Source organism: Polypterus senegalus, chromosome 1, assembly GCF_016835505.1.
Source record: "Polypterus senegalus isolate Bchr_013 chromosome 1, ASM1683550v1, whole genome shotgun sequence".
Classification (NCBI taxonomy): Eukaryota; Metazoa; Chordata; class Cladistia; order Polypteriformes; family Polypteridae; genus Polypterus; species Polypterus senegalus.
In genome coordinates, this window is record NC_053154.1 from 189,355,005 (window position 1) to 189,379,721 (window position 24,717).

General features: G+C 38.6%; 1 protein-coding gene across 1 annotated transcript in view; it reads right to left on the reverse strand.

Moving 5' to 3' along the window:
* Positions 1-24,369, reverse strand: part of alp3 (alkaline phosphatase 3) — a 42,676-nt gene extending 18,307 nt beyond the window's left edge. The window contains exons 1-9 of the mRNA XM_039770463.1: positions 24,277-24,369; positions 23,108-23,207; positions 19,034-19,150; positions 18,826-18,941; positions 9,322-9,496; positions 7,862-8,034; positions 7,544-7,684; positions 7,148-7,217; positions 6,788-6,922 (exon numbers count right to left, since the gene is read on the reverse strand). Of these exons, the coding sequence (XP_039626397.1) occupies positions 6,788-6,922; positions 7,148-7,217; positions 7,544-7,684; positions 7,862-8,034; positions 9,322-9,496; positions 18,826-18,941; positions 19,034-19,150; positions 23,108-23,207; positions 24,277-24,369 (1,120 nt within the window). The remainder of the gene's footprint in view (positions 1-6,787; positions 6,923-7,147; positions 7,218-7,543; positions 7,685-7,861; positions 8,035-9,321; positions 9,497-18,825; positions 18,942-19,033; positions 19,151-23,107; positions 23,208-24,276) is intronic.
* Between the last annotated feature and the right edge of the window lie 348 nt (positions 24,370-24,717).

Here is a 24,717-nt window from a genome sequence, read left to right on the forward strand (position 1 = left end):
GGTTGCACCAAAGTCATACACAAGACAATCGTCTAGTTGGCTTACAGCAGCGATCTTTGATTTATGCCAAAAACCAGTTGCCCAATGAGGATTTTTTTTCCACAGAGATCTCTATCAATTACAATTTAGTTTTCCTCTTCTAACATTGCCAGCTACCTATAGCTACACTTATTATATGTAAATTTACTTACATCCTAAAAAGATTAAAATATGCAAGCTTTTGAGGCAACTTATGCCCCTTCTTCAGGCAAGTTGGTTTGAGTTGCCTGGAAAGTTTGCATATTGAAATCTTTCTACGTAGTTAGCCAATAAAAGGTGTCATTTTGCATGACTTCTCACTACATTCATAATGGCTAACACGGTACAACACCCTAGTACTACTTACATCCTAATTAAGAGTCTTTAGTGCTGGAAAGACTTCAATATATGCTGTGAATTCAGGGTGCAGTCCTACAATGCAGCGTATAATTATTAATTTGGTAATTAGTAATTCAAGACTCTAAAGTGTTACCAAGTTCAGCACCTTGAATTCAAGGGCTACAAACTGCGGAGAGAGTGGAGATGCCAGATTTACTTACAGACATGTAGGAACAGATTTCTAGAACTCTAAAGCCATGTGAGACATTTGCTGTTTTTCTTCTCCCCTACCAAGGTACTCCGTGTTCTTGAAGTCACTTGTACACCATGCATCTTTCTGAGCCGTGTTACGTAATCATGCCCCTTTTCCAAATATTTTGAGAGTTTCGACTGACCTGATTTTTTTAACATTACTAAACTCACTATATTTAAATATTTTTTTAAAGTAGCTATTTTGTGATGGTTCATTGTAAATACGTCATATCTGAAAATGTGTATCCACATGTGGGTTTGTCTAATATAAAAAGAATTGAAACTATAGAAGATAAATGAGAAAGTGACTCATTTATCGTATTCTTTCCTGTCTATGAAGCTAGATTTTGAAACAGTAAATACAGACAAAGCCCTGTCAATGGTCTGGTGTATCAAAATAAATAACATCTATTCACTAAAACCTTACTGAAAAACTGGCAAACTCCACTGAGGAACAAAGGCAGTGAGTCCACAGAAGCTGAAATAATCTGAAGAATGATCTGTGGAGGAAAAGACTGAATGACTAACTGGTACCTTCCATTAAATGTAAAGATTCCTGGCCATATCTCATGAAAACGGGTAACAAGAAAGTCATGGTTAAGGACTATAGGAGACTTGATGACAATGAAATAACACCTCAAAACATTCATGACATATATGGCTTTGTCAGTACCTCCAAGTCCTCTTTGGCCAGCTAATGGAGGGAATTGTCCAAATCGAATTCATTAAGCATCTTTGAAAGGAGAATGATTAGACCTCAATACCCATCTGTTTGACAAAAGCATCTATGATTTCAAATTGGAAGGACTATTCTGAAATGAACTCAAGTAGGGATCTAACTTTGTCTTCAAAACGTTAGAGGACTAAGCTGGGAGCTTGTGATAACAGCAATGACTGAAAGTTGTGACACTTAAAAATGGACAGGAAATGGTTTTGGTTGGAGATTTGCTTATGAGAACAGGCATAAGCACATGACAATTTGCTTTCTATTAATCCATGTGGCTGTGGATGATAAAACTGTGGCTCCTTTAGCCACAGGACCCCAGTGATATCATTCAGGGGCCTATGGTTAACAGTGATAGATATGTAGGTTTGGTAGGTCCACCTTTGGTTAGAAATGGAAATGAAGTTGATGTTCATTGCCCTTCAATGACCTTTTTTTTTTTTTTAAATTGCCTGATCTTTAATAAAACATGTACACCATCATTTTTTTATTTTTAAATTTCATTACAGCATTTGCCGATCTTTTATAGATTGTGTATTAAAAACAGCTTAAGCCATCGAACATAACAAGGTAAGTTTCAAAGTCTAATACTGTCTCATGGAAATATGATAGTGTATGTGTTTAACTGGGGAAGCACGGTACCACAGTGCCTCATAACAAGGGGACCACAAATAACGCCTTGGGGATTCACTTATTAGCAACAACCCTTTGCAGAAATCACCAACAAACCTGACATCACTTTCTTCTTAGCATGAGCATTTGTGAAGCCTACATTTTTGGCACAGCATATCTTAAAAAATGTTCCATTCTGTGGGTCTATGAGACTAAAACAAGATTTTACTAAATAAATGGATATGCGAATGTAAACACAATGTCGTAACATAATCGATAGACAATCAAACAAATTAATAAAATGGAGCTGCATTTCACTAATAAAGCTTAACATCCTAAATCACAGATCGGACAACATCAGTAACTGATTGCTATTTATACATTTGCGCCATTGGGGAAACTTTAGACGCACACATAGTGTGACTATCACGTTAATCACCCAGAATGTAAAAGTACTCACAGTTTAAATATTCTATAATATTTGTGTGAGAGAACATCACAGATTCAAACCTAAAAATACTCTCATGTTCTAGGATTATTCCTGTGGCACGATGGCTGAATTAAACATATCCATCCATTGATTTTTCTCAATGCGCATATACAGAACTGCAGTCCCTTTGTTATTAGGCACTGTGCCACCGTGTGTTCAAAGTTTAACACATATACTATAATCTTTCCATCAGACAATGTTATACTTTGAAACGTACCTTGTACAAACGTTTGGCAAATGCTATTGCTTAAGATCTGCAGCCAGACCCTTTGCAGAAATGAGTCCAACTGCTTGAGACATCATGTGTTCTGAAGAAAAACCTGAGTATGGAAATGAGCTTGGCTTTATATTTATCAATGATGCATGTGGAATGATGTTCAAAAATGGTAAGAAATGACAGCGCTATCTATGGAGGTAATTATTGCTCTGTTGTGACAAAGTAAGAAAAAACAACACATAGACGAACAACAACAAAGCAGCAGGGACTGATAAGATTCCTGGGATATCTTGAACCAGGGTGGCGAGTAAGTCAATAACCAAGTGACAATTGACGAAGAAGCCACAATAGATTTGTTTTGACAACAATGAACATCAGCAGTTACCAAGCACAGTTCTTGAATTAGGGCTATAGCCATATGATGTTGATCAAAAGGGTCTAACACAAAACAAGGGCCAGATTTCAAGGCCTTGACATTACAAGAAATAATGTTTAGATTAGTTGACAGACTCAGAATATCATCAGACTTAAGTTGAAAGTTTACCTGACACTGGATCCCACCTAAAGATTCTCTCCAAGAGAATTTAATTATTTAATAGCAGCTGGCAACAGTAAAAATTTCCCTTGGACAGGACGCCTCTTAGGTGTGTGTCCACACTCAGAGCTGCAGAATGTGAACTTGGACAATAGATTCTGAGAGCAAAGTATAGCCATCTTAGCCAATAAAATTAAAAGAGAACTCCCTCCTCTCTAGTGACCAATAATGCTATGTATATTTCAGTCTCACAACAGCAACATTTGTTTCAAATAGCATTAAGGAACAACAGTGCTGGTCATCTATTAGTTAGTACCTTTGCAGGTATCTGTAGAGTGTGGGCAGGTCAGCTGAGGAAACAAGTGGCATCTTCATGCTAGGGCCAGTGGAGGGGCTTTAAAGAGATATTTTTTTTTTGAATGACCCCAAATGAGTGTGCTAAGATTAGAAAATTACTAATGTTTCATATCTCTCTCACAAGAAAAAGACACTAGGAAAGCACCAGACCTGATTATGGAGATTTCCAGAATAGATACGTGGATCATGAATATGCCAGATCTCCTAATGAGGTCCTCTATATGAAAACACCGGCCCTACAATCAGAATTCAGTCCCCTGACAACAAGAGAAACAAAACAGCTTATTTGTAAATCACAATAGCTGAATTATGAACACAGAGAGAGGGTTAAAATTGTAGCTGAAGAAATCCATAAGCAAATTACCAATGCAATTGGAAGTAAAACCAAGGATGATAAAGAAGTAAATTTCACTTTTAAGGAGTACTGTAATTCCTTACATGAAGTTCTGTCTATCTATCTACAGTCCTCTCAGTGTAAAGAAGACGAGACAAAATACAACAGCTCGATATTATCGTAGTGCAGTTGGTAAACCTTTAACACCTTTAAAATTATGGAATACCATAAACTCACTCCAAAGTGGGAAAGCTACAGGCCCAGATGGCTACCAGGTGGAATTTAATAAAGATTTTTTAACTACATTCCACTATTATTAACAATGTTTATAAAAGCTAGATAAAATAGAATTTTATCATTTCTCCAAAAAAAAAAGTCAAGTTTTATTCTTGAATAACAGTGCTACAATACTAGCAAAAAATCATAGCTAGAAGGATTGAGTAAGTGTTTGCCTCAGTAATATTACAAGACCAAACGGCATTTATTAAAGGCAGCCACTCTGCTTCAGACCTATGGTACCTTTTGATGTACTCACCCACAAAATCTGACTCAAGAGAAGTCTTAGAATCTCTAATGCAGTAAATGACTTGGATAGAACCAAATGGGTTCACTATTGAGATTTACAGACCCACATGGATTAAATTACTTTATTCTAGTCTAGAAGCCTCAATCCATGGTAATAACACAAAAACAGATTATTTGAAATTAGCACGTGGTGCTTGACAAGGGTGTCCAGTATCGGTTTCTCCTGTATAAACCAGGGATAAGGAGGATTATTAGAGAAGGACCTGACCAGAAAATGTATGCAGACAATATAGTGCTTTATATATCAGAGTCACAATGATGTCTACCATTAGTCTCAAACATATTGGGAGAATCTCATAAGATCTCCTGAGTCAAAATTAATTTCATTCACTGCATGCTTTTCCCAATTAAATCTTTACTTAATCATACCAGATTAGGTAGCTATTCATTCACATCATCAAAACAGTTTAAATATCTGGGGATAATCATTACATGTAAATATTAAGAGATATATTTTACAATACAATTCTGGAAGTACTGTGGGAAAAATTACACAGGATTTTAACAAATTTTCCACCCTTAATCTCACTTTAGCAGGGAGAATTAATACAGCCAATATGAACATCCCCCCAAGCCTCTATATATATTTTAGTGTATTCCTATATGCAACAGAAAATGATTCTAAATGAGATTAGACTCAACCATGATATCATTCATCTGAAATTCAAAACAGTCATATATGCAAAAGCTGACCCTACAAAGATTAAGACCATAAGGTAGCAAAACACTACCTAATTTTCAATGTTTTAAATACTGTATACAGACAGTACAATCTTGGAAATTTTCAAAAATTCATGAATTTACAACAGCCTGGCTTATAGTGGAAAACAAATCTTGGTTTAGCTCTTCATAATATGCCCTGCTCTGTACTCCATTGAATACAGACTATCATCAGTTTACCAGCAATCCAGTCGTCCAGCAATTACTTGGAACCAATGCAGGATGCATCTCTAAGCAGAGAAGCTCTTTTCTGTTGCTCCTACACATGATAATCACTTTTTTCCACTTTCTCAAACTTACTCAGTGTTTAACTTATGGAAATACTAGGGATTAAAACACAGAGATCTTTATATAGACAAATTATTTGCATCTTATGAACAACTACACCTTACATTTAATTTTCTAGCTACACACTTTTTTCCTACATAGAAATGAGTAGTTTTGTTAAAGGAATCCTACTCAACTATCCACATCTTACACCCATAGGTGATACCAGTTAGTCATGATGAAGACTCAGACAACATTTCAGTTATATACAAAAATATTTCAAACAACTTATTCTTCAATGATCTTATGGAACAGTGGGCATCTTAGAAAAGGAGCAGAACTCAGCTTTCCATAGATTAAATTCCAGCTCTATATGAGCCAAGCATTCCATAATTCAACTAAAGCTCTTTCAATCAATCACATTTATCCCATTTAAAATTGTCCAAAATGTATCCAGGGCAAAACCCAACCTGCAAGTGCTGCCATCTAGCTCTAGCATCACCAGGCCATATATTTTGGTAATGCACTAAACTAATATAATTTTGGAGAAACGTCTTAACATACTTCTCAGATAGTGTTGGTATCACAATCTCTTCTAATCCATTAACAGCTATATTTGGTGTTCTCTCATATGGCATTAAAGTGCATGGGGATAAATCAGTTGTCATATCCTAGTGATTATAGATGACGGGAATAAGGAAATAGTACATGATAACCTGATATGCTATCTCTACAAAAGATATTAATAAAATCATTGAGGATAAACCTTTGGAAAGGGATGATCATAATGATAAAATGGTACAATGTAACAAGGGTTTGAAGAATGGTTTTATATTAAAGAACTAAACCTTACCAGAAGATGGACATTGGCCTATGAAATGTTCCTGACTGTGTCCTTAATCTGAGTTAAATTGATGCTAACTTCTCAAAAATCTTTTTATTGCTATCAATCTTTTAGCCTCACTTTCAGACTTCATCATTTTTCCAGTTCTTGCACAACTGTCTTAATGACTTATTTAGATGAAACTCCAGACTTTGGCCTTGGAAACCAAATATGAAAACTAAATTATTTCCTTTGAATACCAAAAAGAAAAGAGCCAAACTCCCAGACATTATGGAGGCACTGCTTGCTTCATAGTTACAAAGACTTACATTCTAATTCAACCCTGGAAACTGTTTACATGGAGTCTGTACAGCTTCCCTGTGTGGGTAAACCCAGGAGTTTCTCCAGGGGGTGGAGAAGGTGGAGCCCAGAAATTACCACTGAAAATATCTAATTACTACTCCTCAGCATACATTCCGGCACTATATGAAATTATGCTTTTGTGAATCCTTACCTTCAACCAGCAAGAAGAAGCCCTTGGGATTTTTCTGAAGGATGGAAATGGCCTTCTTTGTCATCTCTGGGAGGGATGGGTCCATGGTGGAATCCCTCTCCAGTTCATACCTCAAGTCTCCAGGTTCAAACAGGGCTGAAAGAAACAGGACAGCATTCTTGTGCATGTTTAACTTTTAATGTAGATCCTTTTCTTGAAGCAGCATAGGCAGGTCATTCGTAGGATAGAGACCTTCATGAGGGGGGTGAAGCATAGTATTCTTTGCCAGTTAGAGTAAAATGAAACAGGCAGCTATAAGCTATTAGGAAACATGTGTACTCACAGGCATTTCATGGTGTCGCTCATAGGGGTGCCACTTACCAAGGAGAGCATCTGTGCCATTGACATCCACACGGTCAAAATCCTCCTTGTTCCACACATAGTAAGCTGCCTGTGTATATATCAACATAACCTACATTACCCCTGTTAAAGGCTTCATATGCTGGTTTATATTATGTTCCTGATATCTCCATTCCAGTTTAACCAAGAGACAAAAGTCTGTCCTCCCATCTCCCAGTGTTCTCAAAGGATAAGGATCCTCCTCCACCTGTTACCAGTGTTCCCAGAGACAAACTTCCTTACGATGTCCCAGTTGTCAATGCCCTCTCCTCTACACTTAGACGCTGATGCAACAGCAATTTGGGGCCTTCTTCCTTGTGCCCTATACTTCACTATGCCTCTCAGTGTTTAAAGGTTAATGGTTCCTGTTGTACCTACCTGTCCTGCTCTTCTCTTCTGCCATTCTGCTATGAGATCCAGCTTGTCATCCCTCTTCCCACGAGATTTCAGATCATTTGGATATTCAGGATCTCTAGTGCCTCTGGGCGTCATGTATTTACGACCACCTCCAATGACCACCTAAAAGACAGGACAAGAATGTAAAGTTTCCCTTCCAACTTAATGTAAAATCGCAAGAATTTGTACCATTCCACACACCTTACAAAAGTACTAACCACACTACACTGTGCTGTGGAAAATCAGAATTCGTTGAGTTTGTCCTACCTCACCAGTTGCTCTTCAAAACCCTAAACTCACATCAATGTCCATGTTGAAAACGAGCTGGTATGCAATGTCCTTGCAGCCATCCTTCTTGGCACTGCTGGGCATATCCGAGTCTGAGTACCACTTCCTGCTGGCACTGTGTGCATAGGCAGCAGCTGGTGTGCCATGCTGGACTCGTGTTGTAGTCACAATTCCAACTGACTTTCCTACAGAAAACACCAAAATATGTATGTGTAGCAGTCGGAACAACCTCGAAAGGTCCAACGACAAGTGGATGTACACAAAGTTAGAGAGACAGAGAGAGCAGGGGGTCTCAGCAGCAGTTAGGCCAACTCCTCTAATCCCTTAGTCTAGGATATGCAGTATAGTGTTGGATTTACGTCAACACTTCAGTTAGAATACCTTCTTTCTTGAGATCATGGTGTTCCACATGTCAGTCTATAAAGAAGCAATCATCCCCAAGAACAATCATCTCTGTCAGAGCTAGTAGTGAATAGTTTTTATTTTGTCTTTAATCCTGGGTTAAAGTCTTGCATATAAAGCTTACTAAGATATAGCTGTTTTAATTTGAACATTCTGCCTTATAATAAATAGAAAAAGGGTTCAATAGACATGATGCTAGCATTTCATGTACCTTCGGTTCCCATCTTATTAGCAGGATTTGATCCTGATCTAGGAGGTGGATCAATATGGAAACAGAGAGGGAAGGTCCATGAGCAATTTATCATCAGTGATGGATAGTTAGAAAACACAGATGGTTATCTTGCCCTTTGGTTCTGGTCACTATCAAGGTAAGGTCTTTGTGATGTTTCCCAATATCAACTTTTCATTTCTTTCTATGCAGGCAATTGGAAGCTAGGCAAGACAAGATTGTTGTTTACTTCCAGTGGTCTGACCACCTGACAAAAATAGTGCACTTTCTAATAAAGGCTATTATTGGTCACCCTTCTGGCTGCCATTTTTTATTATCTTCTTAACAAACAATTTGAATATCTGTCTTTGCTTTGAGAGATACTAATTTAACTTGAGTAATATTTTGTTTGTAGTAAAAAAGTAGCTCTAAAGTAGCCCTTTGTGCATAGGCCCTGTAATAGACTGACCACTCCACTCCAAGGTTGGTTTGGTGTGCCAAGTGCTAACTGGAAAAGCTATGAAGTGAATCAAGTGGTAATAGACAGGTGGTACCAGTATTTTTCCAAAAATACTCAAAGGTTGTGGGTCTATCATGCGTGAAAGGTAAATTCCAGGTTGTTCCTGAACTTATCATAAATGGCTAGGTTTCATTCAGGGCAGTGATGAGTTCTATAAGGATGTCTATGTCTATAAGGTTATTCCAGCAGAAAGAGACACACACACTCACCAGACATGAGTAATTCTCTTCAGTCTAAGATCATGATACATCAGAACTGAATGGAGAGGTGATGTGATGAAAGTGAAGTCTGGCCATTAACAAATACCAGACAACAAACAACCAAGGGAAGTGTCTATCTCACCTTCATCTTTGGCCCATTTGAGGATGGATGTGATCTCATTGCCCCTCTGTGAGCGACAGACCCCATTGCGCCCTGCTGCACTGATGCCCACGATGTTCATGTTTGTCTTCACACCGCAAAGAATTGCTGTGGCAGTACTTGCACTGTCCGAGATTTGGAAATCTGTGTTATATGTCTTGAATGAAAATGTACAGCACATTATCACAAAATGCCTCTGTTACATATGTCCACATGCTAATTATCAGTTAACTCACTCAAATACATAATGAACTAATGTTCACCCATGTGTGGGGCATAAGAAACAACCAGCCTTTACCTAGAAAATGTTTGAAATATGTGACAGAAAAAGACATTCTCACCCATAGGCAGACAAGCACATCAGCCACATGTGATACATGAGTCACACTCACCACACGACAGACACACATAGGTTAAACATACTTACCCGTCATTCATATGTCATGCTACAGGCAAATGCACACATGTTACTGGTGAGACATCGCTTAAGCTGCTGCCACTATTTGCTTCACATTCTCATAGCAATATATTCACATATTGCTATCATGTGCACAGTTTTAGGCCACTGTCATTTAGGGTTTTCTCCACTGCAGCCAAATGTTTGTTAGTAATGATGTCTGGTTACTCTTATGTGAATTCAGTTCATCATAGGGCCACTATTTAAGATGATGGCAGGGCTGCACTACTGTTCATTTTTCTTGTTAAAAAAGACATTTTTGCAGTTTGTGTGGATAGGTCTAAATTATTTAGAACTTATAGGAAAATTGACTACGACTTTTGCTTAAAGTTTTGGGTTTTTGCATCTTGGTGTTTATCAGGGTGTTTCTGCCTCAGACCACATTTTGGTTAGGTCTATGCTCCCTTCTCAAACCCCTTGTTAACAGTTTTGGCATTGTGGCTTACATATTTCCAGCTCAGGCTGAATATTAACATGGACCAATAAAAACCCCGAGAGGAAGAGAGCTTTTTTTTTTTTTTTTAGATCAGGGAGGATCATAAAGTTCAAGGAGCCCTACAAAAATGGGATATGAATCACATAGCATTACTTCTACAAATGGTACTAGAGTTTATGAATTTTCAGCAGAGATTAATCTCACAAACTATATTCCTTAGTCTAGTGGCTGTTCAAAAGAACCTACTATTCCTCATCCCAGCTGGTTTGTAGGAGACCATAAAAGGTGAAGAGATTTCTTGAATCAATGTAGGTTTGTCTTGAACCAGCAGCCACAGAGATATCAAACAGACTGATCTGGTGTGCCATTTATTATTTTTCTCTTAAGCAAGAAGCCTTTGCAATGAACCTCTATGATTCCCTGAACCCCTACTGTTTTAGTTTGGAGGAATTTCTTCGAAATGTGGAGACATGTTTGATCAGCCTGAGGTGTAGCCATTAATAAATGGTGCCAGGGTAGCATGTGCATTACTGACTACACAGTTAAGAATCAAAATCTACACCACCAATGTGGGTTGGATGGAGTCCATTTTCTTTTCCCTCTTCAAAAAGGGGTTTCAGGGGAACTCAACAATGACCTTGCCAGTCATAATGTGCTTGTTATAACAGTCCATTTAACGGTAAAACTGGAGGCAAGACTGTACAGATATAAGTTAGAAAGCAAGCTGACCTGGCCTATTACTCCCAAACTTGTCAAAGAGCCAAAAGATGTTCTGTTACCCATGGAAATGGATAAAACCAAGTTGACTATAAAAGAAGGTAGAAGATGAATTTTAGAGAAATGGTCTTTATATTGTGGGAGACCCAGACATATGGTGGCAGCATTAACCTAAGCTGCAGAAAATGGAAAAGCCAACCCTGTTACACCATGGTGGAAAATAGTAGGAGATTTTATTTAATAATCAGAAAATGATTTAATAAAATTGCGTCAAAAACTAATAAAAGGCCATACCGAAACTTACTAATTGCCAAATAACCAAACCACAGAAAAAACACCCACAATTGTGGACAAGCAGAATACTGTGCTATTGGTATATATGTTTTTGCACCAGTAAAACCACATCCCATAACAGCTATTCGTTGTATTATAGAAATGCTATCACAAAATGATGGTACACACAAAAACAAAAAAAAAATGATATTGCAGAAAACATATAAGCATAGCACAAAACAAAAATAACACCATGAAAGCAGGGAAGTGAAAGTTTTCATTAGTTTCATGCTTCTCATTCAAATGAAGGTATCCAGAATCTCATTGCAATTTACCCTGAAGTGCTTTTCTGTTGATGGGGATCCCATTGGAAATGGATTATTAGAATTTACCATACCTCTCTTACACATTCATCCATCCATCCATTATCCAACCCGCTATATCCTAACTACAGGGTCATGGGGGGCAGCTGGAGCCAATCCCAGCCAACACAGGGTGCAAGGCAGGAAACAAACCCCGGGCAGGGTGCCAGCCCACCGCAGGGCACACACACCCACACACTAGGGACAATCTAGGATCGCCAACGCACCTAACCTGCATGTCTTTGGACTGTGGGAGGAAACTGGAGCACCCGGAGGAAACCCACGCAGACACGGGGAGAACATGCAAACTCCACGCAGGGAGGACTCCTTACTGTGCCACCGTGCTGCCCTGCTTTTAAAGTAACAGGGCAAAAGAGCTCATTCTGACTTTCTGAATTTTTAAGACTTATTGGATACTGTCATTTTATTTCACTTGAACGGGTAGTTTAGTCCACAATGTTGTATGACAAAGTTCCCAAACTGATTTTTCCCTCCAATTAAATGAAGATCTAAGGTGCTGGGGATATCTATCCACCTTTTGCAATCACCCAGACTGTTTATGCTTCTGTGACATTTGATCCCTTTTGTAATGACAGTGTTATTCATAATAAGTTTGTTTTCTTCTTTGCTGCATTTACCTTGTTATATATGATTTATATTTCGGTGGGTTTAGCTTAGATAATTTAGATAATTTCAAGTCCCGCCAGAGATAATTTTCCGTGTCTCCTAACTGCGAGGCAGCAGTGCTACCCACTGCGCCACCAATCACACATTCAAATAAGGAATATTAATTTAAATTAATTAAATAATTTTTTGTAATTAAGAGCTTTACCCCTCGTTTAATTTTATTGTTTCCTCAGGTTAAGCAACGTAATCTCCATATTAATTGGTCATGTTCAGAGACTTGAGACTTTTGAAAAGATTGCTTTGGTACCATATTTTCTGAAAAGTTTGCCATCACCTTAGATAATATTGAAGATATTGTTTTGGTAGTGACTACAGTCCAGATACCTTCAAAAGTGTCAAATGTGTGATCTGGAAAGGTGATCGCATGTACTGTAATCCTTAAAGACAGAGAAAACATGGGCTTTTCTCACAAGAATATACTACCATTGTTGTAAGAGGTACGCTGATCTTAGCAGCACACTTCTCAGTCCACAATTTATTCCTTTCAAGAAGTTTCCCAATGCCAGTGAGTTTGTTGTCATTTTGTAGAGAAATTTGTACATTCAATGGATTTACTAAATTACCTCAGACCTTGGTCTTCAACTTACTCTTTGATTCTGGTGTTCTGCTTTGTATGCAGTGAAGTAGCTTTTGTTTGTATAGGGACAAGAAGAGGAAAATGTAGTTGAAATAATGGGCCAAAGTTCATAAGCAGAGTGTCAACTGAACCAAACAAGTAATGAGGTCAAAATACTAAACCAAAATTGTATTTGGGAAAATGAAGCCAAATAATTCTGGAAACAAAGCAAAAGAACAATGAAACTCATGCCAAGTTTTTTTTAGAATCTGCAATCTCGAATGATCAGGATGAGCACGGCACTGACCTTTATACCATTGCATTGGTAACATCATGCACTATGCACTTCCCACTTGTTTTCCACAGCAATGTTGTGGCAACTGCATGAAAAAATGGAGGCATTCACAGAAAAAAGAAATGGCATAAAAAAAATGTAAATAATTTTTAATGAGGTTAAAACAAAATTAGTTAGCCATGTGTTGATGAATGGCTCTGATTGGGACTGGCCATCTGGCCTTATGTCAAATTGGCCATATTTTGGTCGCAAACTGAACAGGTCATTGCAGTCTAAGGCTCTATTGGCCAAGTGTGGGTCACCAGTAATGGATACTTTAACTGCTGGTATGAAGTGGCACAAATCGATCGTCGAGTCTTGGCATCCGTTCACTGTGTCCAAGTAACGCAGTGGTTCTCCACCACTTTCCACCAGTAGGTTGCGGGTTGCCATGATTAGTTTATGAGTGGGTTGCAGTGGGTCGCCTATGCAAGTGTTTTTCAACCACTAAATCATGATCCAGGTTGCCACTGATGGGTCAGTGATCAGTAGTGCTGTGGGATGTTTCTCCATTTCTAAATGAGCTTGTTTCACCAAGTGGGACCCCCATTCATGCTCATTTACGCAACTGCTAGTGGGGTGTAAATGAACTTAAAAAGGCAAAAAATTGGGATAGAGAAACACTGGTGTAAGGAAAAGCAGTGCGGGCTGAATGTATTAGCCATGTGGAATGGAGCCAATCAAAACAAACATTAAAAAGCCCTTCAAGTGTCACAAAACATGAGACCATGTGAAATATTAATAATAATGACGAAAGATTTATTACTGCGGATGGTTTTGGCAATTTCTAGAACATTATGACCCTATTGGCTTTATATGGCAGTCAGCCATAAGTACTAATCACATTAACTCAATCCTCCATAAATTTGCATATGACTGTATTAAAAGTGAATACAGTGACCCAAAAAAAAATAATAAGCAAATAAAGCTACGAGAAAATGCTCTCCAAAACCAAGTAATAAAATTAAGAACATAATCATTCACAATATTGGGCAGTTTTCATGTCCCAAATTAGGTAATCAAATACATCATTCTTCGGAGTACCACCCTAAGAGCAGTAGGCAAATTGAAATGGTTAATCAGAAAATTGAAATATTTTAATGATATAATGTACAGTCTCTGTAGAGCATCTCTGGATTAGCTACTGCAATGAGATGAACTTTCCCAATCTACACCTGCCTCCTTTTCTGGAAATTTAAACAAAGACTCCAAACTTATTGTAATTTAGTGCATTGAACTGCTCTCTAATATCCCTGCATATTTGTTTATATAATTGTTCATATATTTGTTGCACTGCTCAGCATTTTGCATGTTCTACTTTAATATTTAATATTAAGTTCCACTACTCTCTTTTGCATTATTTAATAGTATTTGGGCGAAGATGTTCTTTAAATAAGTGGCAGTTATTGCAGTTACTATAGTGCACAGGATGGAAGTTTGGTTGACTTCCTTCTGAGATTTTCCAAAGTAATCCATATAGCTGAGTGACAAAAATGTCACCATTTGAGTGTCTCTCTTGACATAACTTTGGCGAGTTCCTTATTTCCTAGTATCTCTCTGTCTAGGTAGAGGGGTAAATTGAGACCAGTAATGGAATTTCTGCTAAATAGTTTGCAGACCAGGAATTTTGTTGAACCACAAAGCTGTAGTTGATAGAAGGGATGGCTTACCACATTCCTCCAAATTTTATCCATCCTTAAATGTGTTGACCCAGTTACTTACTACAGTAGTTGGATTCAACTGTCTTTTCATACCTCTAAAGTAAAACATGTATACACACTGGCAGGGACGTGAACGAAAGGGTTTGTCATGGTGGTTCTTACTCCTCATTGGCCCTGGTGCCATTATCTCCCATTAGGAATGCATGCTGTTTGGTGTTAGAAATGGAGAAAAAGCAGTGATAAGTAATAGGCCTTTTTAAACCTAAGTAGGCTACAGTTTACCATCCCATATTACTACACTGGGATACTTTTTTTTTTATCACTTTTGTAATTTAGTTTTTTAACAAGCACACTGCTAGAGAAATTCCTGGTAAAAAAGCGAAGCTGCAACATGTTTAACTGATGTAGACAGACACACCAATTAAAGCATGGAGACCACCAGCTTCAGTGGATTTCTCTGGAGAAAACCACTCATGCTTTAAGAAATACAAGAAATCTGTGAACGCTCCTTGGTCAGCAGGTCTTCATACACATTATTAGATAGATAGATAGATAGATAGATACTTTATTAATCCCAAGGGGAAATTCACATAATCCAGCAGCAGTATACTGATACAAAGAAACAATATTAAATTAAATAGTAATAAAAATGAAAAAAATTAAAATAAAATTAATGTTAGCATATACTCCCCTGGGTGGAATTGAAGAGTCGCATAGTGTGGGGGAGGAACGATCTCCTCAGTCTGTCAGTGGAACAGGACAGTGACAAAAGTCTGTCACTGAAAGCTACTCGTCTGCCTGGAGATGACACTGCTCAGTGGATGCAGTGGATTCTTCATGATTGACAGGAGTTTGCTTAATGCCCGTCGCTCTGCCACAGATGTTAAACTGTCCAACTTTAATCCTACAATAGAGCCTGCCTTCTTAACAAGTTTGTCCAGGCGTGAGGCGTCTTTCATCTTTATGCTGCCACCCCAGCACACCACCGCGTAGAAGAGGGCACTCGCCACAACCGTCTGGTAGAACATCTGCAGCATCTTACTGCAGATGTTGAAGGATGCCAACCTTCTCAGAAAGTATAGTCTGCTCTGACCTTTCTTACATAGAGCATCAGTATTGGCAGTCCAGTCCAATTTGTCATCCAGCTGCACTCCCAGATATTTAAAGGTCTGCACCCTCTGCACACAGTCACCTCTGATGATCACAGGGTCCATGAGGAGCCTGGGCCTCCTAAAATCCACCACCAGCTCCTTGGTCTTGCTGATGTTAAGGTATAAGTGGTTTGAGTCACACCATTTAACAAAGTCTTTGATTAACTTTCTGTACTCCTCCTCCTGCCCACACCTGATGCAGCCCACAATAGCAGTGTCATCAGCGAACTTTTGCACGTGGCAGGACTGAGAGTCATATTGGAAGTCCGATGTATATAGATTGAACAGGACCGGAGAAAGTACAGTCCCCTGCGGCGCCCCTGTATTGCTGCACACGATGTCAGACCTGCAGTTCCCAAGACGCACATATTGAGGTCTGTCTGTAAGATAGTCCACAATCCATGCCACCAGGTGTGAGTCTACTCCCATCTCTGTCAGCTTGTCTCTAAGGAGCAGAGGTTGGATGGTGTTGAAGGCGCTAGAGAAGTCCAAAAACATAATTCTTACAGCACCACTGCCTCTGTCCAGGTGGGTGAGGGATCGATGAAGCATATAGATGATGGCATCCTCCGCTCCCACCTTCTCCTGGTATGCGAACTGCAGATTATTATTATTAATTAGTTTCTGAAGGAAACTACCAGTCGTTGATACTAAATGTATCTGATTGGCTGTTCTTGTAAAGAAATCACTGAACTGCTTGCACTTTGTGGTTTGATCTCCTAGAAGCTTAGTGGATTTGTAAAGAAGACAGCTGTCGAAATTGTTCAAGTAAGGTTAGTGTATTGCTGCTTTTATAATTTAGAAAACTACAGTTTGTAATTTGTAAATAATCCTATTTTTTACATCACAATAATCCACTTTGGACTCTCAGAGACTGCAGTAGTAGTCAGTGGACTATGGATGGATGGGCAAGGTAAACCTTGTCAACAGGAATTTGGAGAAATCTTATTCTTTACGTTTTTATAAGAGAGAGATGGCTAGAAATTAAACAGGAAAGTAGAGCAATGTTACATTTTGATTGAGAAGTTAAATAACAAGAAGTCCTTTATTTGTGATATACAGTAGTAGAATTGTCTGACTTGCTCCTGCTGATAGGCTTCATGTGGCCAAGGGCCGGTTTAAAACACTAAGAGAGATAGTGAGAGACACTGCATTGTATTTGCAAAGTTGGTCAGTGCTGATTTGAAAGCCAATTAGTCACATTTATTATAAATCCTACAGTAAAATAGGGCGATTTGGTTTTTTTACTTCATGTAGTTCAATGTTAAAGAAAGTGACACTTGAGACATCACCTTTTTGTTGCTGGTTCACAAGAAATTCTAAAAACAAAAAAGGTTGCATATCAAGAAAGTTTAAGAACCCCCTGATTGAAGTGCAAGTGTACTGCTGGCAGTGTGAGAGTTGCACATATTGAGGGTGCACTACATCAGGTGGCAAAACACAGTGAAATGGAGAGGAAGAACATGGCTGTCCTCCGGTGTCTACTATATACAGGTACAACGTCAGGAGTCAGCGACCAGAGGACATGATGAGAGTGGAGATTCTGTCAATAAGGGAAACTTCTGAGACATAACAGAAGTGTTTGCAAAGTCTGCTCATATTTTGAAAGCTCACTTTGTCGTTATTGGTATTTTCTAAAATTCTGGCACATCACAGTTCTCACAGAATGATTTTAGTCAAATGAAGATGTGAAGTGCTTTTCCGTTATTCTGAAATAATCAACAATCTTTGTCAAATAATTTTGCCAGTACCAAATTCCCAGTGGGATTAAAAACACAGAAGTAAAGGTAGGCACTATTGTGTGTCAACGATTAAAATGTAACAAATCCTGTCTCATAAATTGCCCCTTCTCCCCTTTGTGAGACAATGCCCACCAAACGTTCTGTGCACATCACTGCATGCTAGCCCTTGAATTAAAAGCACAGCTCCTCTGTCCCCATTCTAGGTAGAAGGAGATCAGAAGTATAAAGGTACAGAAGACTACTGATTTGTGTCATCAGGGTTAAAAAGTGCTTTATTTAGTCCATCAGCATAGATGGGACCTGAGGGATCATTTGTAGATCCTTTTTAGTGACCTTCATGTTCTTCAACTGCTGCCCCAGTTGCACTTCAATTATTCTTGGAAGCTCAATGTCCACAACTTAGGTCCACATCTTCATTTTTTTGATTCTGTCTTTAGTATGTTGATTAATTTGAGGTTTTCATTATATCAGTATTTTTATTGTTATTTTTTTCCTTTTGGTGCACTACTTTGGCTCATGGCTGCTGCCTTTTTTTCAATTTTCCAGCTCCAGCACATCCATACTGTGGTAACACTGCTACCACATAACTGCTGGATGTTCGACATGCTAGAATTCAAAGGTCCTTAGTTTGTGTTCAGAAGCTACTGTTGTGTCAGAGAAGGTGGGTGGCTAAGAAGGGGGTGTCACCCCGAATGAATACCTGTGCAAAGTCACCATGGGATGCACCCACCACAACAAAAATTTGAAATCTCACAAGTACCCACTTCAAGACAACAGAGGGGTGTAACATCCTGCATTCATGTAACATGACACGTGTGCACACACACACTCCCACTTGACAGACGTGTTGCACAAGTGAAATGCACAAATGATTAGACTAATATGACGTTGTGACAAGCATATGCTCAAGCAAGACCCCCTTGTGTGGCAAGAGACAATTGCAGACTTACCACATACATTACACAACAGAAATGCACTCTGACAAAAAACAAAACAGTTTCAAAGTTACCAGGCACGTAATAAAATCAGCAAACCCCACAGTGACAGTTTAGCACCTGTTACCAAGAAAAGTGGGTGCCCACCCGGAGGGGGTTTGGCTGGGACACTCACCTTGGACAAGGCCACATGAGGAAAGGCCTCAAATGTCAAAACTGTCTGCTCGCCATTCTTGTTCTCTAACTGGCCTTTCAGAATGCGAGCTGCTGTGATAGTGGTGATACCCATACCTGGAGAGCAAGCAGAAAACAAAGTGCCAGTTCAAAGCCACCCATTCACGTGGCATCTTCCACAAGCAGAAAAGATGTGAAATTGACATTACCATCTCCAAGAAAGAAGACAATATTCTTGGCCACATTTTCATTGCGATGAAGATGAAGAGCATTGAGGAGTGTGCTCTGTGCCCATGATCTCCAGTAACCTGGGTCTTCTTCACTTGCTTAGGAAAAAGAAGAGAGAAGGCCTCAGTAAAAAGCAGTCATGGTGTTGCTAATGTTACTAGAATACTGAAAATGACATATAACATCTAAACTTCATCTGAAGTCTCATAACCTACTTTGCCAATGCTTACTGTGCATATTGTAGTTTTTCAAAATATCAGACAGACACATACACCTGGATTATCCTCCTAACTTACGTTTCTCTTTTATACTATTTCAGCAACTGCCATGAAGGTCAGTCACAAAACGGGTTACCTGTGATTACTCTTCATTATAAGTTGACATTACCTGGAACTGCCTGAATGTAGCAGGTAGCAAACAGCAAGAAGACACAGAACTCAGCCAGTCTGGTGCTCCCCATGGCAGGACAAGAGCGTATAAGTGGCCTGTGCTATATTCACTATCTTTGTATCATTAACTGGACTACTAGGGTACAATAAATGGACTTCTCCCCATAGATAAGAATTACAGCTTATGGCCTTGGCACTTCACAAAGAGAAAAGTGGAAAAAAATGAGTCATCGTGTAAATTGTGTGGAGCCAAAAAAACGATTGTGCTAATCAAGTTAAAGTGAGGTGCACCAACTACTTTAGTTAACGATCAACACCATTAGTAACGCAGAACAAAAGGAGCATGTAAGCACTCCGTGAACTACTGTGGAAATATACCTGTACTTTACATAGCTGCTTTATAGTGCCCCGCGTGTACAGCCTTTATCTGCACGTGGACAGCCATTTCAAGCAAAGAGAGTTACTAGATCAGCACAAGCAGGCCAAATACTTTCTACTAGGGGAATCCATCCTCCATCAGCTTCTTATCCCAGGTGTTCTTGCTACTGTACCTTTAGTACATGATCATGGGAATTCTTGTGTTCATTATTTTGGTTCACCTACTGTTAACTATATTGTTTGTGTCATGTTTCAGCCAGGGTTCTTATCCTGGCTCCTTTTTATGTCTGTTAGTTATGTTAATCTTGTTGATCATTTAGTTCCTATGTATTTGTGCGTCTTCTTTTATATTCCATGTGCTTTGTGGGTGGGTCCCTGAAGAGGCAGAGCCACCTGTCCATTAACATTAAGGCACTGTCCTCAGCACTGAAAAGGCTGGAATAATTAACAGTCCCTTGTGTGTCAATCTGAATGCACTTCTGGCCGTGGTCAATTCTGCTGTGCATTTTGCCTTTTGATTATTTGTGAATTTTGGATTTATTGATTTCTGTGTTCTATTTTTTAAATTTTATTTACTGGATTTGTGATTTCAACTTACTTACCTTGGATTAAATTTATGTTTTCAAGAATTCCCTGCTGTGCCTTTGGAGCTTCACTGATTTATTTCTCTATTATAAAAAAAAAAATCCTGGGAGAGAAAGACACTTAAAAGACCCATGAGACGAAAGAGATTGACCCAGGACCATCTCGCGATGACGAAGAACATGAGATTCTTGCAAGACGCGCCCTACTTACAATCAATATCAAATAAGAGCACGGGCAGCAAAACACTCAGTCGTGTAAACTAAGGCTTTGAGCACACACAGATCCAGGGCTCTCAGCACGTATAAAGCGTATAAGGACAATACGTTATAGATGAAACGTCGCCGACTAAGCAAAGAAGAAAGCAGCATGGAGAAAAGAGACTCAAAAGCGTTGGAGAGAAAAAAGAGCAAAAAAGAAAAAGTATAATCTAGGTGCAAATTCAGAAAATAAGGAAAGTAATTATCAGCCCGGAACAAGTGGAACTGAAAAAAAAGCATGTCCAATTGGGTTCAGAATTTAAAGGACAGAGTAAAAGACAAAGTAGAACTTCATAAAGACGTTCACAAACGTTGGCGCTCATAAAAGCAGTGGAATTCGAAAGGCTAAAAAAAAAAATAGGCGCGATACACATGTGGAGAAAGAAAGAATATGAAAGTAGGAAAATTAGAAAGTATAAAAAAAAAAAGAAAGCAAAGATTGCAGTAGTGCAAACAAATGGAAATTATTACTCGAAAAAGGGAAAATAATCACCATGGACCAGGTGTCATTGAAAAAAAAGCAGGACAAAGCGAGGTCAGAAATAAAAGACAGAGTAGAAAACAAAGTAAAATGTCATAAATGAGCCCAACAAGGGAGCCAAACACATGCAGAGCAGGTTAGAGATAATGAAAACTGAAATTCAAAAGACTCAAAAAAAAAAAACATAGGTGCAAAACACATGCAGAGCAAGATACAGAATATGAAAGCAGAAAAAAAACGACAGTAAACATCGCATTAGCACTAAAAAAGAGAAATTATTACTCGGAGAAATAATGAAAAGGCGAATAGAGATCGAATATATTTGGACATGGTTGATATGTCAGAAGTATGTAAATATTGTAAGGCTTGAAGTTTAAGTCAGAGAATTTCAAAAACGGGGTTTACCTCACATGTATTTATTGGTTACTTTGCAAAAAAAAATATTAACTGCTGATGATGTAGATCGTTTTGTTTGTGCTGAAATTCCAAACAGAGAAAAATATCCTGAATTACGGTACAAAGTCATTAAACATGTCTAACTGACCTCATTTAAAAGATTCAGCATATTGGGACTACAAAGAATTCAAATATTGTTTTTACAAAAGTTCTTAAATAAAAGTGAAACTATTGAAATAGCAACAATTGAAAGAAAAAAAAAATCTTAAAAGTGTGTATCCGGAAAACCAAACATAGAGGTTGGCGAGCGAAGCCCCCTAGTTTTCTAAAAAATAAATATTTTATTATCCTTCCATGGGCATTATGGGTATTTTTGGGACTTTCATGCTTGGAACCTATCAAGTTGACAACAGTTTGTGTGAGTGCTAGATATATCTACTTTATAGCACCCCACACGTACAGCAAATGACTCAACTTTTCGTCATTGTACAGGTACTATGAAATGTAGTTACTACATACCCCTTGGGGTCCCTGCGTAGGTCAGCTATTGCACAGCGCCCCTGGAGCAATTGCAGGTTAAGGGCTATGCTAATGGGTCCAACAGAGTAGAATCCCTTCTGGCAGTAATGGGATGCAAACCACCAACTTTCCGGATTTACAGCTGCTTCAAGAAAAGGGACTTATTAGCTTGACATAGGCAGGCCAAATGGTTGTCTTCAGACCTGAGCTACACTCATGCCAATCTCTAAAGCAGGTACCCACTCACCACCTGGTGGAAGGTCAAATTCAGAAGCATCACTGATTGCTTCACCCTACTCCATATAACGCGGAGCTTAACCAGATGAACTGCATCAAGGTGCTGAAGGAGAGGAATAGATTGATTGATGTTATTCATTTATTTAATTAATTATTTATGTTGTGTTAGTGTCGATATTTAGTTAGACATTTTCATGAGACTCCATCTTTATTTTTCTGTGTAAATAAAGTTGTTAGCTTTTAGACTTTTGTTCATGTGAAATATATGATTGAGTAGAAACAAAAACATTTACTGTTTTTATTATATAGACACGGTTATTTATCTGTGTATGGATCTGCTGCCATTATGGTAATAATCCTCTTCTTGTGTTCCATTATGGTACAAGTCTTCAAACTTGGATACCCCGATTAAAATGTTTAAGATCCCCTGCTGTAGTCATTGGGCACTCTGAGAGTCTCATTGAATCTGACATTAGACTGCGATCTGGAAGACATTTCCTTTCCATATTGAGTCTTCTGTATCTTTACCACCTAGAATGCTTACTTCATCTAATTCTAGTCCTCTAGGTGTGTTTCTACCTTAAACTCAGAGCTAGACAGATATCCAATAAATTTGTCTGATTTTATCAGATCTGCTTCCAGCAACATTTCCCGCTATGAGACTGATCCTGTCAAAGGTCAGCTTCCTCCACGTTTACTGTATTAACAGTGGAAGCTAATCCGGTCATATCTGGGTATCTAATAGTTTTGCTTTCCATGAGAACCTGCAATTTAATGTCTTAGGTTACATACAGTATCTTGATTCTACATAGCTGGTCACGATAGATGTCGCATAGCAATATGACATTGCAAGTACGGGATATGATCTTATCAAACATTTTAATGTAGAACTTTGCCTTCTGTTAGGTTGATCCTGTCAGATGTTGGTATCTATCAACTTTACTTTCTGAGGCATCAGTTTATTCAGACCTTGATAATCTACAGCTTTACTAATAGGGTTAAATATTTTGATGACATGTTTCTTTTCAGATTCAATGTCCCACAGCAATATGACCTAGGAGATGGATCCTGAAAGGGTGTCAGAATTGTATTCATTTCTTTTTAGAGTTATATAGGTGGTGGTTCGTCATATGGTGGTTGTGGCAACACGCTGCATCAATAAATGCTTCCAACCTCTCCTCTCTCTTCCTATGTATCTGGAAAATATGTTTCAAATCTTAGTGTTCCACAACATGGCTATTTTGGAGGCTGATGCTGTTAGGGTTCTTTATTCCGGAACATTACCATCTTGGCAGATGATCCTGTGAGATTTGCATTGTGAAAGACCTTTTCATTCAGGCCTCTCCAATCTACAGCTTGATGCCCTTACCAAATTATCAAAAATTGTTGCAGTACATTGGCATCTGATCCTTTCAGAATTCAGTAATCAATCTCTAGCTTTAATTCTTGAAATGCTGACCCTAGCAGATTTTTGCACCCGACAGCTTTGTCTTCTAGGAAACCAACCCAGTCAAACCTCAGTACTTTGCAATTTTAAATCTAGCTCTGCACATCTGAACTATACAAAGCTGGCGAGGATGAAAGCCCCATATGATTTTGACTTTAGAGTGGAAACCTGTTAGAGATGTGTGGATTTATCTGATGAAAGGATGATCTTGCCAGATCTCCTCATCCTGCAGTCATACCTTCTGTAGGACCAACCTTGTCTGAATTTTGTTCTCTGTCTTCTTACCAAAGGCAGTAAAATCATTACTTAAGAGTCTAATTGTATCAGGGGCTTGCAGTTTAAATTTAAAACAAACCAAACATTGTAGTCCTATGAATTCAACTGCTTGATCTTCCCAAGCAGCCGATCCAGGCAGTGTTTGGTAATCTGCACCTTTACTTCAAGGGCTATGGATCTGGACTATACTTAGCAAGTCAGCACCAGTGTGTGACAGCATGAGGACTTCCTGTTGGACTTTAGGCAGCTGAAAGTTTACCAGCTGTGAGGCCAATTCTGCCACGTCACTATCCCACAGCTTTACCATCTGTGTGGCTAATTTTGAGTGCTGTGTCTTTACCACCTGAGGCATTTCTCTGGAGAAAAACAAACTCCCAATTCTTAGGTGTTAACCTTTTAGAGTCTCATCCTGCCACAACTTAGGATCTTGCAGTTTAAATTTCAAGTTTACCAAACCTTAACCTCCCAAGGAGCTGATCCAGTTTGAACTCATTGGATTGAGAGCCTGTCAGACATCAGTAATCTTCCACTATGACAATCACTTACAAGGCTAATGCAATTTTCCAATACATCTAAATGTTGCATTCTGTTTAGTCCTACTGCTTTAAGAGCATAAATCTGTCAGTATGCTCTAACCTTGCCTTTTCCTAACTAAACTGGAAATTCTTATAGTAGTCCATTGTCCAATCATTAAAGTCTG